Here is a 12,763-nt window from a genome sequence, read left to right as displayed (position 1 = left end):
CCCTAGGTCGCGAACCAAACTGTCGGTAGGCCGGCTCGGGCGTTGCGGTGGAGGCTGGCCTTCGCTTGCCTTGGCGCATCCCCCACCACGCGGCTCAGCGGGGCCTTCTTTACCTCCCCGCGACTCGCTCGCTCGCTCGCGGATTTCCCCTCGCACTCTCTCCGTTCCTCCGCGGCAACTGCCTCTTCCCTTGCGCGCTTTACCTTCCTCTCTCTCTCTCTCTCTCTCTCTCTCTCTCTCTCCACTTCGACACTCTTTACTTGATGTCTACACTCGCGAGCTTCTCTGACTGATCGCACTCGAGATCGCTTCGCGATTGCCGTTCGTCGCCCGATTCAGCTAAAGCTTCCCCTACGTCTACCACTAGTTGTCCCCTTTTCCCTTTTCGTTTTTTCGCCCATCTCCATTTCGCTCACCTCGACGCGCTCGCTCGCCCAATCACTATGCATTTCTCATATTTTCTTTCTTATCGAAAATTCATCAAACTATTTATTAACCGAACGATGGATAATCATTTTTCTTCATTTTCTTGGTAAATTATTGAAACGATATGTATACTTTGACTCCAAAATACCTCAACACTATAATTACAGTGCATTCATTTCTGTATCTAATGTTGCTTATTGTTTTCATAAGCTTTTAATATTCACGTTGCGAGAATGTACTCTTGTGAGAAACTTTGAAAATGAAGCTTTTATCCATTGAAGCTGATGCATTTGATATAAATAAAATTGGCCAAAACACTGCTGTTGGAGAAAATGCGCGGATAGCGAACAACTAAAAGAGTGTAATTAGATTTTCGCAATTGAGATGTATGCTACAATGAATAAAACATGCCATAACTGTCCTTTTCGTATCACTTTTTGCTATCGACCCCATTGTATCCTGGCTAATGAGGTACAAAAGTCTATGTATCGTGAAATGCTATCTTCTCGCCTTCCATGCTTATGCCTCAAATAAATATTGTACTCGATCTCGACTATTTATTTAATTCATAGAATAAATAAAATAAATAAGAAACTACAATGGATGATGCCGACATAACTTTTCAATGTCCCTATTCATATCTATTATTTTAAATAACATATTCGTCATTTTTGAGAATCATATCAATTTTTAATTTTTTACCTTGACTATTGCTGGACTCTCAAATTTTACTTGTTATAAATCCAAATTATAGCGAAGAAAGCAATTATTACCAAGTGACAAATTATTGTAATATATAATAGAAAATTGTTTCAGTAAGTACTAGAAAAAATACATTGATTGCTTAAGTTTTGATCTAGACAAGTTTACAATTTGAGGACCATAATACCTTTAAATAAACAAATCGCCTTTAAAAGGTATAAAATTATTAGATGTTATACAAACAACCCTGATTTTTTGCAAACACCATGGTCAATAAATCTTATTAACTCTACTTGACAATTCCAACCCGCGTTTGACGGATATATCATGAAATTTTCTTAATATTTTGTTATTTGGTCATATACTGTATTTGAGAGATGTCAGTCTTATCACTTATCCCACTTCGCACTTTCCAACGCGTACGAATTCCTGTACGTGTACAATGTGTCATTTTACTTTTACTGAATTCACATGTACAATCCTATTTTCATTCAATCGATATACCATTTGAATTTCAACCACGCCTAAAAAAACATACGACAGTTTCAAAAGCTATTTTTATTTAATTTTGATCGAATGCATGAGAAAAATTTGAAAAGATGTCGGCTAAAAAATTATAGTTAGATTTGCGGAATGCTAATCGTGAACGAAGTAAAAACAAGCGGAAAAGTACCCAAACGTGACCACTGTCTGTTGCGTACATGACGAAATGCGACTAATTTATGATCAAAATTGAAGTCAAATCATTCTTCAGGATAGTGAAAACACGTCTTGATTATGCAATTGCGTTTTCTATCTTTCATGTAATACTTGGCTCAAGGAAGTTGCGTTTTTCCATGTTACATCAATGACTATTATTATTCAATCTCATAATGATCGATTTGCATTTGTAAATGTGAGTGAACAATACAATAAATAACGAGCATCAGTAGAAAAATGCTGAGAAAAAGTGACAACTCGGACATCTTAGCCAGTCAACGATAAATAATTGATTTGTTCATCAGATACAAAATATATGAGACCAATAATAGTTACCGTGAGTTATACAAACGTAATTTCTTATATTATAAAGTTTAAAATCAACTTATTGTTCAAGTTTTTACAAACTCCGATGTGAAATGAAAAATGACTCAAAGATCGTAACAATGACGTCTACGTATTTTGCATTTTCATACAACATAACTGACAACCAAAGTTGTGACGTACATCCGTAGATACATGCGTGTATCGAAAGAAAAAAAACCGACATTGACAAATGTTAAAATAAATTAAGTGAAATATCGATAGCTCGTTGAATTCAAATGCACGAATCGCAGCACCGCAAGAAAGCGCCATGATACGAGATGACGTCATGTACATATTGCCCGCGCAAACCAGACATACTGCAGAGTACAGACTGTAGATAGCTGACGAGAGCAAGTTATCTAGATAGGGAGAGAGAGAGAGAGAGAGATTGAGAGAACGAGAAGTAAAAATGTGCGTATACCTGACGCAACTGTACGCATGCGCACAATGAGCCTGATGGCATGCACCGAGACAATCAGGCACAGTCAAGTAGAGCCGCTCACTTACACGACTTCGAGAATGCGCGAGTGACTTGCTCGCGTAATAAACATATTACAAAAGAGCGAGCAACCAGTGCAAGCGTCCCAGTGGAAAAGGGGAAGGCAGCATTAGTGCAGGAAACGAAGCAAAAGAGCTGAGACGGCGACTCGTCTCCACGCAGCAGTGATTGGTGCGTCGTAACATGAGAGCAGACGATATTTGGCGTACGGCGAGCACGACGACGAAGACAACGACGAGGACGGCAACGGCGAGTTGCAGCAGCGACAGCCTCAGAGCAGCTTCTTTTTTCAAGCACACACGAAAATTGAGTGCAGGCTAGTGGCTACCCTTGTGTTGGTCTGCTGCCGGCGCAGCTGCTCTTCCTGCTGCCGTGGTGGTCGCAGCAACATCTCGCCCGGGGAGTCCAGGAGACTCCAGGAGTACCAGCAACGGCAAGCCCAAATACCGTCCACCTCGGCGAGCCGCTACCCTCCGGCTCCAGGCCGACGCTTCTTCGCTCTCGCTATGGGCTACGATATCAAGTGGATTATACCTAAACTGCGGAGTACCAGCACCTTGTGGAGCTTCGCCAGCAGCTTAACCTTCGCCGCAGTCGGCCTCTTCTCCAAGATCATCATGGGTACGTGCCGCCGTTTACTCTCTCTCCCTCTCTCCTTCCGTCTCTCTCTTTCTCTCTGTTTTTCGCGAAGACGATCGACAGGCCTTCAATCCCTCCTATGTACTTATCTTACTTGTGCGCTTACGATGCATTATTTAAGTTATTTTGCTAGCCATGTGGCTTCGTACTCACGCGCTCATTACTCCATTCCGTTTTCCGCTCTATAGCCTAATGATTTTTTAAGCAAAACCAAGGTTGTGCTGTTTGTATAAATGCTTAGTCACCTTGTTTTTTCATGACTTCATTGTTGTCATCAATTGTCTTTTTCATTTTCAAATTAGATCTCCTTTCTTATGCTCATTTCCCATTCATATTTTCAATGAAAATTCTTTCAAAACTAGCTTAAAGTCTACTTTTATTTTTAGAATGGCTCAACAAAACTACGGTCTACAATAAGCACATCATCCAAAGAGCCTTGAGCTCTCGACCTAAAGAAGTTCCTTTGATCACTGTATCAAATCATCACAGTTGCTTTGATGACCCTGGGATCTGGAGTAAGTTGTTGCAATAAACTTCATTAATCCATTAATGCTAACATCATTAACATATCTATGTGTACCCTCAGGTACATTGGATCTCAAATATTTACTGAACCGTCGGAAAATGAGATGGTCGTTGGCAGCTCATGACATATGCTTCACTAATGTCTGGCACTCTTATATCTTTATGCTTGGAAAATGTGTTCCAGTCATAAGAGGCAATGGTGTTTATCAAGAAGCAATTGATTTTTGTATAGAAAAATTAGCAAAAGGAGATTGGGTTCATGTTTTTCCCGAAGGCAAAGTCAACATGCTCAAAGAAAATCTTAGGTTTGCTGTTATTCATAATACAAATCTATTACACATTGAAAAAGCTCTTAATTAATAGGTAGGCTATTTTTACAGATTCAAATGGGGTGTAGGAAGACTAATTTTTGAATCACCTGTAGTACCACTAGTTGTACCAATAATTCATCTTGGTATGGATCAAGTTCTTCCAAATGAGCCTCCGTATATGCTCAAAACAAAAAAGAAGGTAACTCTGTGTTACGGAGAACCTATAGACTTTAGTGAAATGTTAGCTGACTTGAAAAAATCAAATGCCAGTGAAATAGAAGCTCGTAAAGCTATCACTGACCGGATTCAAGATGAACTTTTCAGGTACACAGTATAAATATTTAATAAAATGTAATTTGTTTTGTAATAAACTACGAGTTGAAACGTATCATTCTTCTAGATTGCAAACTATAACAGAAGAGCTTCATGTAAAACTTTGACAAAAAAGTAATAACTGGTAACATCACCAGTTTTAGTCACAAGTAATGGCCACAGAATCTGCAATGAGTGAATGACCGATTTGTTTGCTGGATGGAAAACTTTAAAATGAATTTGAACAGGAGTTAAAAAATATTACGCATAAAAAAAATTTACTGTTAAAAGAAATTAGAAATATTTTTGTAATAAGAACTTTTTGATCCAAATGTCGGAATATACAAAAACGATATTAAAATGATAGTATACAGCGAACTGTTTTGCAGTTCCTTTTATAAATAATTGTTACTCAGGTTTAAATACGTTACATATTCCTTTTTTATAACAACCAGATGAATTTTCCGAAAGGTATTGGCACGTAAATGTGCATATTTTTAAGTAAAGATTACTATTTTATAATCGCTATAAACAAAACGTAACAAACAATTCGTTGACTCGTCAATTTTGATAAAAATATTAATAAGTTTTTTAAAGAAAATACATTGTGAATCTATCAGGAACTGCCTAGTTAATAGCGCCAATGCCATGAGTTTTATAATGCTGTACATATAAAATTAATCACTTTATACTTATACTATGTATTTATTGTTGAATGTGTCTAATAATTAAATACCTTTTCTGATGTTAATTATTGTCTATTTATTATACTAATATGTAAAAAAATGCCAAGCTCATTAATAAAACATATTTTTAAAATAATTTTAACAACATACATGCAATAGATACAAATTAAATACAATCAAATTAACAAACTTAAAAAAAATCAAAAGGAATTTCTATCATTCAATAGGTTGGAAACCTTTTTATTTACTTTGGATCTGAATTATGTGAAGAACGTGTTAAGCTATTTCAAGTAGAATAATCTATAAGTAGTTGTAAGATTTAATCAGTGAGCTAATTTGTCATTAACTAATTATACTTTGTATGACCTAGTGAACTTGACCTCGCAATTAACCACGTCACAACGAAATGCCGATAGAAATATGTAAGAATTCATTATTGTGATAAAATAATACATTTTGATACTATTACGATAAAGTGATTTGAGTCTCGTATAGAAGCTTGTACCTGAGCGAAGATGAAGTCACACGAGACTAAAATTCTTTCTAACTTTATTTTTTGATACGACGTGTGCAAAACGAGATTTGAAGCACGTTTCCTGTTCCGAGCGTGCGTAAATAGAGTCCTCGCGCCCGAAGTATCGAAAATGCATTATATCTGATCTTTATTTAAACTGCAGTAATGATTTTTGTGCGTAAGTAATGTCATAATTTATTCAACTAGATTTTGTACAGTTTTGGAGAAAGATCAACATAGAAAACATTTATACTATAAATTATTATATTTATAACTATTAATATCACAATAATTATAATCGATAAATCAAATAGATTATTAATTAAAATGTTAAAATTTGTAAAACATCAATAAGTTTAATAATGTTAGCATAATATTATAATAAATATAAATGAATCTCGTAGGTTTTTTAAATATATTTTGGAAGATTCCTATAGAACATAGGTAACATTTTGGTTCTTATAATTAGTCTTTATAGATCCTTCACTATAAATAATTTATTATATGTAAGTATTTTCATATGATTATATGCATATAATTCTCTACACAATATGTTCATAAGTATTATATAGTCTCCGTGGAAACTTTGCACGTATTTCGACGGCCTCGGAGGATTACGCATTTATACGTTACTACACCTTTAACAGATTGTTGTATAGCTGATAAAAACTTATGTTACAGTCATTATTGATGTTAAAAATTTGTTTGACTTTATCTTTTTCTAATATTTACAAAAAAGTATTAATCTATTATTTTTTCACCATTTCAATGTTTGGATGAAAAGCTCTTACATTTTTAAGTATGAATGTTTTCCAGTTTTATTGTTTTATTTTAAATTAAATTTTTTTCTATATTTGTAGAAGGCGAATTTACAAATTTAACTAATTACTTCTATTTTCTAAATGGAAATACTAACACACACACGCATCTGCTCCCGCGCTCACACACATACGTACACACCTATATGTATATGAAAACAACGTTTTACAAAATTGTAGCAATAGTTTTATAGTTATTGTTTATCCATCATCCAAACATCAAAAATCGGTTTTTTTAAGCAAGTTTACAATAGTCAAAGTTGTAGAAGTAACGATGCTGTATTATTCTACAAGAACAATAGAATACAACATCTCGATTACAAATTTACGATGTCCATATTAATTTTATGAAGTGTACAATTAGATTATTTTGAATATAGTTAACATCTCTTAGATACTCCTAAGTTTTCTGTTTTTAGTGTAGGCTCAATACGGAAGTCTAACACTACTTTCACGAAAATCGTACTTTAACCAGAAATCACAGCACGGCGATGAATTTCAATTAATTTTCTCTTAAGAAAACGTCAATTCAAAATTCAGTCGTACGAAAAACCTAACACCAGCGTGTGTGTGTGTATATATAACATACGTATATGTATAAACCATCAATGAAATTTTATTAGTAGTACAATGTAGAACGTTTCGACTGATAAGATTTCGTCCAATTCGGATGTCGACATTCATGTAATTTCAAAATGGAATGTGAACTAACTATATCTGTATACTTTGTATTTCAATAAGCACATATAATGTCAATGGACACCATTGGCAACACTACGCAGTTTTGCTTTGTTAAACGCACAAATGCTTCCTAATAAAGCTGCTCTTTCATTTGATACTGGTGTTTTTGGTGCAGATACATTTGAAGATACTGGCATTGGAGGTGGCGGCGGACACGAATCCTTCTTTACTTGTTTGGATTTGATTGATTGCACTTCAGTGGAACCTGCGAATTTAAACAAATAACACCGAATATACAAATATAATTATGTTTCCACATTGAATAAAAATTTACATCTACTAAATTCTTATATATAATCATACATACTACATAATATTTAAATAATATTTAAAGGGAGTAATGGCTTAAGCTTAATACAAAATTGAATACTAAATACTAAATAATAATACATGATTACTAAACATAAAATTCTTATCTAAGCGTTTATATTCTTCAGATTAATAGATAATAGTGCAATTGTATATCAATGAATAATAACTAAAATAAAAAATACATATATATAACACTTTAAAGACAATATTTGTGTGCATGGTATGTAGGTTTGCTGTGAAATAAAGTGCAGCTAAAATAATCGAAACCAAATCAAGTAAAAAATTTTATATAGATAAGTACTCTAAGACATCCAAACCATTTTCTAAAACATTTTGAAGTAATTTGTTAATGTTAACCTGTCAAATGATCTACGCGATACCACCGATTGTAGTCTATACCATCAACTTCTCTGTCCAGCTTATTAATTAATTAAGTATAATAAAATATTAGAAGTTTCAAATTTTATTTGAAATATTTTTAATTAATAGTAATATTGCAATAAATACCGTGGGACGGTGGTGTTAGAGTACCAACACTGGTTGCAGTTGATGTACTAGTTGGGCTGTCGGATCTTTCGGGACTTTTGCCATTTATTTGTTTGGTACCATTTGTACTTAACTGATTGGCTGTACGTTCTTGGGCCAATTTTTGTTCTTTTTTCTAAAATGCGTTCGCCATTAGTGGAATCGAGTATATTATTTATCATAAATACTTGAAACTTTCATAACTGTCAATGTCAGTATAAACATTTAAATAAATGTGTAAAAATGAGGCTTACCAATTTATGCTTCCTTTTTTTCATTTCTTCTTCAGAGCTCATCATTTCTTGAACTTTGACAAGTCTTTTCTGATGTCTAGCTACTTTCTGCTCATCTCTCAGTCTTGATTCAGCCTTGTTTGTGGCTTCCAGAAGTGCATCTTTTAAATGACTACTAAGTTTAAAATACGGCTTTTCAGACGCACTCGCATTAGATAGAGAATTTTTTCGTGCTGTTTCAAAAATCGGATGTTCCATCAATTGTGCAACAGAAGGAAGATCCTGCTTCAAGGCCTCGTGGGATAATATAACTTCTAAAAGATTTTTCAATTTTGAATCACAATGTGGTAGATCAGAATTTCCAATTGTGGCTTCTAATAAAGGCCTTCCAAAGGCCATTTCATATAATACATGTCCAAAAGCATACACATCTACTTGAGTCTATATAAAAATATAAAAAAGCGTTATTTTGTTGATCATGAAATAAATATGCCAACAAATTAATACTGCTTTATTTGTTGATTACTCAAAAAAAATTCTTTAAAACGATTTATTAAACAGGATAATAGTGCTTTATTTACCTATTGAATGTATTTTTATTATAAAATTATTTTTTTACTTTAAAAATAATATTTAAAATATATATATAATAATGAAGTATTTTTTCCTTCCCAATAACAATATACTTTTGTCACGAAATTTGCAAAGTCCTTGCAACATACATAAAACATGAAAGGTCTAATTTCTAATTTTTTATAGGTTTCCTAGTAAACAAAGCAGTATTTTCCATTATACTTATTTTATTTGTTGTAATATATTTCGAAAAAAAATTTTATTACTACGAAAAGAAGTTGAATTTTTAAAAACGATTAATAATGCTATACTTACCGTCGCGTGTAATTTCCGCCTTTGAACCACATATGGCCTGTAGAATGCTGGTAAACCTAATAAACCATTTTCTATATCTAATAGTTTTGCTCCAGAAGTAGTCAATAGAATATTCCCTGTATGCAAGTGTCCATAAGGTAATCCTTTTTCGTGAAGAAAACTAAGAGCTTCTAAAATCTATAAAATAAAATAATGGTAATTTGAAATTCATATAATTATTCATGGTTAAAATATTGACTCAAACGAAAAAATTGTTTATGTTAAGAGTACCTGATAAGCATAAGTCGAAATTTCACTGACTGTCAATGATTTAGTTTGCTTTGGATTTCCATATTTTTTAATGAATGGTTGCTTTGGCTTAGTATTACATAAAATATCTCGCAAAGTACCATCTGGATGAAAATTCCGAATAGTCAAAGCACCATTTTCAGTTACATGTTGATGTATCATTGGTTCTATGTAGCAATGTTTCAGACTTCCTAAACTTTTGAAAACACCTTGTAAATCTTTATCTTGTAAATGTTTATCAGGCCCAAATTCAACCCATGCCAGAAGTAATTCTTGCTTGGGATTTTGTCTGTTTTTTACGGTGTAATAATGCTTTCTCAATCGCCAACCCATGTCAGGTATAGCCTTACCAACTTCATAATTAGCATCACTACGTAGTGCTAATGACACTTGCTGCAGTGCTATTTCTATAAAATTATATTATTTTTTAATGTGGAAGGCAAAGGGAATATTAAAATTTAACAGAAAAAAATAAACTTACCATGAAGTGGTGCTGTATAATTCTCAGGATCTAAAAACCTCCTTACAGATAATGACGAAGCCAAAATTGGATTCATGAGTACAATGTTTAGATAATTCTAAAATATTAGTATAAGATGAGCAAAGAATAATAATAGATGCATAAACAAAATAATGCAGATGATCTGAAGAGATAAACCATAATATTACCTGTAGTGCAGCTTGTCTCTGAATTATAAACTCTGGTTCCATATTACCAATAATTCTTTTAGGTGGTAATGGCAAATTAATACCTGATAATGATAAAATAGAATGCAACTGGACAAAGTCATTGTAACGTCTGCAAACTCGCCAAGATTTTTCAAGTAATGGTCCTCTTTGGGTTTTTATTACGTACTCCTAAAATTTGATAAATTATAATATGGCTAAAAATAGTAAAAATGTGAAAAATAGTAATAAGGTAGGGGATGCAAAACTGCTAGTCAATAAATAAGAATATGGAGCTGTGAAGTGTTTGAGTAGAATACCATAGATAGAAGTGCACAAATGGATATCTCAATTTGAAGCAAGGAGGCAGATAAGAGCAAAAGAAAGAATAAAAGTGAGATTGCATATACCCAAAGGTATATCTGATCTACGTACCGTGTGGGAATCGACAGTTCTAGCATTCTCGATGACACTGGTGAGAGGCTCGGTGTCGTCTAAAAGCACCTTATTCGTGTACCTCTTTTGGAAAAGAGCCATTGAACATATTAATCGAGGCTGAGAGCGGCGACGGCAGCAGCCTCAGCAGCAGCAGCAGCCGCGGCCGCGCAGGGCTCGCCGATTTGCGGGCCGAGCTGCGTCGTAAAATGTTCGTCGCGTGATTTCCGCGCCGCGGTCCTATGCATCACGCGCCTGCACCAGCTCATCTCAGCGCATTACACTCTTTGATAATTTTTCTCAACCTCGAGCACGAGAACCGTTGCAGTCTACTGCTCTTCGCTCGCTCAATCGACTCTATGAATTCACACACCTCCTTTACGACTTCAATCGCTCGATCGCTGTTCTAACACTGTCGTTGTCCGTATGTGTCCTCGAACTTTGCAGAGAATTACTCAACTGTGAAATTGTGCGTGAGTTCCTTGCCTCGCCCTGTCACTCTCTCATCTCGGCTCCTCGTTATCTTTGTCTTTTTTCTCTCTCGATGACTCGACAGTCGACTCAAATTACTTTCAATCGCATTCTGACTGACTCTAGCCTGTGTAGGCCTGTGCGTGTGTATATGTACAGCTCTCGCACTGGCTTTCCTCAACGAATATATATGCTTATAGAAGGCCAGTTCCGTGTATAAGCCTACATAGTTCAAGAAAATCTGTCAGATGGCGCATGGATGCGCCAGAAAAACTTTCAATAAGGAATTCAATAAGGAAAGATTCATTTATTTATTTAAAAAGGGTATTAGAAAATATGAAAAATAAAAATTCAATAATATCTTTTATTTTCTAAAAAACAGCTATCGATACATACAATAAATGCTATATGTTAATAGACTTATTACGTCAATAATAAATAAAATACGACAATATTATAAGAAAATTAAAAGAGCTTTCTATGACGAGCACCAAGTTACTAACAAATGTAATTTGTTGTATCAAAAGCTTTGCTTTACCTATAGCGACTCATTAGAACATGCACACTCAATATATTTTTAGACTTTATTTATATAACATTAAACGAATCTAGTTAAAAAAAAAAAAAAACCAAAGCCTGATAAGCGTTTGAAGTATAAAAGAAAGATACGAATAAACATTTGATGGAACGAAAAATTATGATAGAGGTTTGTTTAGATCGATTCATTCGTTATAAATGCAATTGTGAATCTTTGATAAATCATAACAAATTAAAAAACCTTAACATTAAGAACTTAATTCATTTAGAAATTTCTGTGTATCTATCAATCGTAATGTTAATATTTCTAGCATGTACATTAAACATGTTCTCAGCTAGGCACAGCCTCCGATCCACTTTAACCCCTTCTAGTTTTTAGCTATAATCTTCGACAACTAGGCTCTCCTACCCACTTGGTTCGCTACGCCAACCTACCGGTCCAGGGCAGGCCTTCCCGTAAGAATTGATGATGGACCTGGCAATGACCAGAAGTCATGTGTTTCCTAGTGGAATCTAACATAACAGCCTTTGTGCGCTATATGCATTACAATATTGTAGGGTAGTTATTATGGCAACAATACGCATACGTGAGTGTCCACGTCAATGGGTTGAGCTCATCTTAGTGGCAAAAGAACCAGATTCAGAGATCATTCAGATATCGTCATAATTCCAATACAATCGCTATGTATAATTGTTCATACTACATTTCCTCTTTACATTTTCCACACTACAATTTTTATCTACCGACTTTGTAGTCAATTAATTTCGTTTGTCATAATTATAGATCAACCTTCAATTTAATTTATAGAAATACGTAAGCATTATACAATTAATTATTTAGCAACTAAATATCAGCATAGCTTAAATTACATACATATAAATAAATGAAAGTCGTCGACTGAAAAATTTAGACGACAGATGGATTACTATTTCATTATGTGAATATGAATATAAGCCATATAGAGCGCATAATCAAGTATTATCGTTTAGCTTATAAATTCAAAATAAAATATAGTGCGATATGCCGTATAATTTGGAAATTATCAGTAAGAGTCTCGAATTTTATAACGTCCGTTCGACTCGAAAATTATCGTTCGCAGCGTTGGGAACAAATATGCATTGAGCACGCGAATGGTATAGCCGCTCGGTAACGCATGAATATGATATAGG

The 12,763-nt window shown here is 34.2% G+C and overlaps 2 protein-coding genes across 3 annotated transcripts; one reads left to right on the top strand and one right to left on the bottom strand.

Moving 5' to 3' along the window:
• Positions 1 to 2,894: 2,894 nt before the first annotated feature.
• On the top strand, positions 2,895 to 5,217 carry LOC131663828 (tafazzin). Its single transcript, XM_058934522.1, has 5 exons — positions 2,895 to 3,313; positions 3,718 to 3,846; positions 3,918 to 4,161; positions 4,237 to 4,491; positions 4,568 to 5,217. The coding sequence occupies exons 1-5, from the start codon at positions 3,199 to 3,201 to the stop codon at positions 4,605 to 4,607; spliced, it is 783 nt and encodes a 260-aa protein (XP_058790505.1). The 5' UTR covers positions 2,895 to 3,198; the 3' UTR covers positions 4,608 to 5,217.
• Positions 5,218 to 5,353: 136 nt separating this feature from the next.
• Positions 5,354 to 11,215, bottom strand: LOC131663827 (PX domain-containing protein kinase-like protein). Of its 2 annotated transcripts, XM_058934521.1 has the most exons (9): positions 10,586 to 11,215; positions 10,154 to 10,342; positions 9,966 to 10,062; positions 9,467 to 9,891; positions 9,197 to 9,373; positions 8,330 to 8,749; positions 8,058 to 8,211; positions 7,908 to 7,968; positions 7,307 to 7,443 (listed from the first exon to the last, which is right to left on the bottom strand). In XM_058934521.1, the coding sequence occupies exons 1-8, from the start codon at positions 10,685 to 10,687 to the stop codon at positions 7,952 to 7,954; spliced, it is 1,581 nt and encodes a 526-aa protein (XP_058790504.1). In that variant the 5' UTR covers positions 10,688 to 11,215; the 3' UTR covers positions 7,307 to 7,443; positions 7,908 to 7,951. The 2 variants fall into 2 exon arrangements, with proteins under 2 accessions (XP_058790503.1, XP_058790504.1); XM_058934520.1 differs by lacking the exon at positions 7,908 to 7,968 and having other exon boundaries at positions 5,354 to 7,443.
• Positions 11,216 to 12,763: the final 1,548 nt, after the last annotated feature.

Source organism: Phymastichus coffea, unplaced genomic scaffold, assembly GCF_024137745.1.
Source record: "Phymastichus coffea isolate CEN01 unplaced genomic scaffold, Cenicafe_Pcof_1.1 PCOF00038, whole genome shotgun sequence".
Taxonomy (NCBI): Eukaryota; Metazoa; Arthropoda; class Insecta; order Hymenoptera; family Eulophidae; genus Phymastichus; species Phymastichus coffea.
This window is presented reverse-complemented; position numbering and strand designations above follow the sequence as displayed.

Bases quoted from the DNA above. Each gene is read 5' to 3' on its own strand.
- LOC131663828 (XM_058934522.1), top strand. From the start codon at position 3,199: ATGGGCTACGATATCAAGTGGATTATACCTAAACTGCGGAGTACCAGC. The intron at 3,847-3,917 runs GTAAGTTGTTGC...GTGTACCCTCAG, and splicing joins TGATGACCCTGGGATCTGGA to GTACATTGGATCTCAAATAT. The intron at 4,162-4,236 runs GTTTGCTGTTAT...CTATTTTTACAG, and splicing joins ATGCTCAAAGAAAATCTTAG to ATTCAAATGGGGTGTAGGAA.
- LOC131663827 (XM_058934520.1), bottom strand. From the start codon at position 10,687: ATGGCTCTTTTCCAAAAGAGGTACACGAATAAGGTGCTTTTAGACGAC. The intron at 8,750-9,196 runs GTAAGTATAGCA...ATTTTTATATAG, and splicing joins GGCGGAAATTACACGCGACG to ACTCAAGTAGATGTGTATGC. The intron at 7,444-8,057 runs GTATTTATTGCA...TTAAATTCGCAG, and splicing joins TCTAACACCACCGTCCCACG to GTTCCACTGAAGTGCAATCA.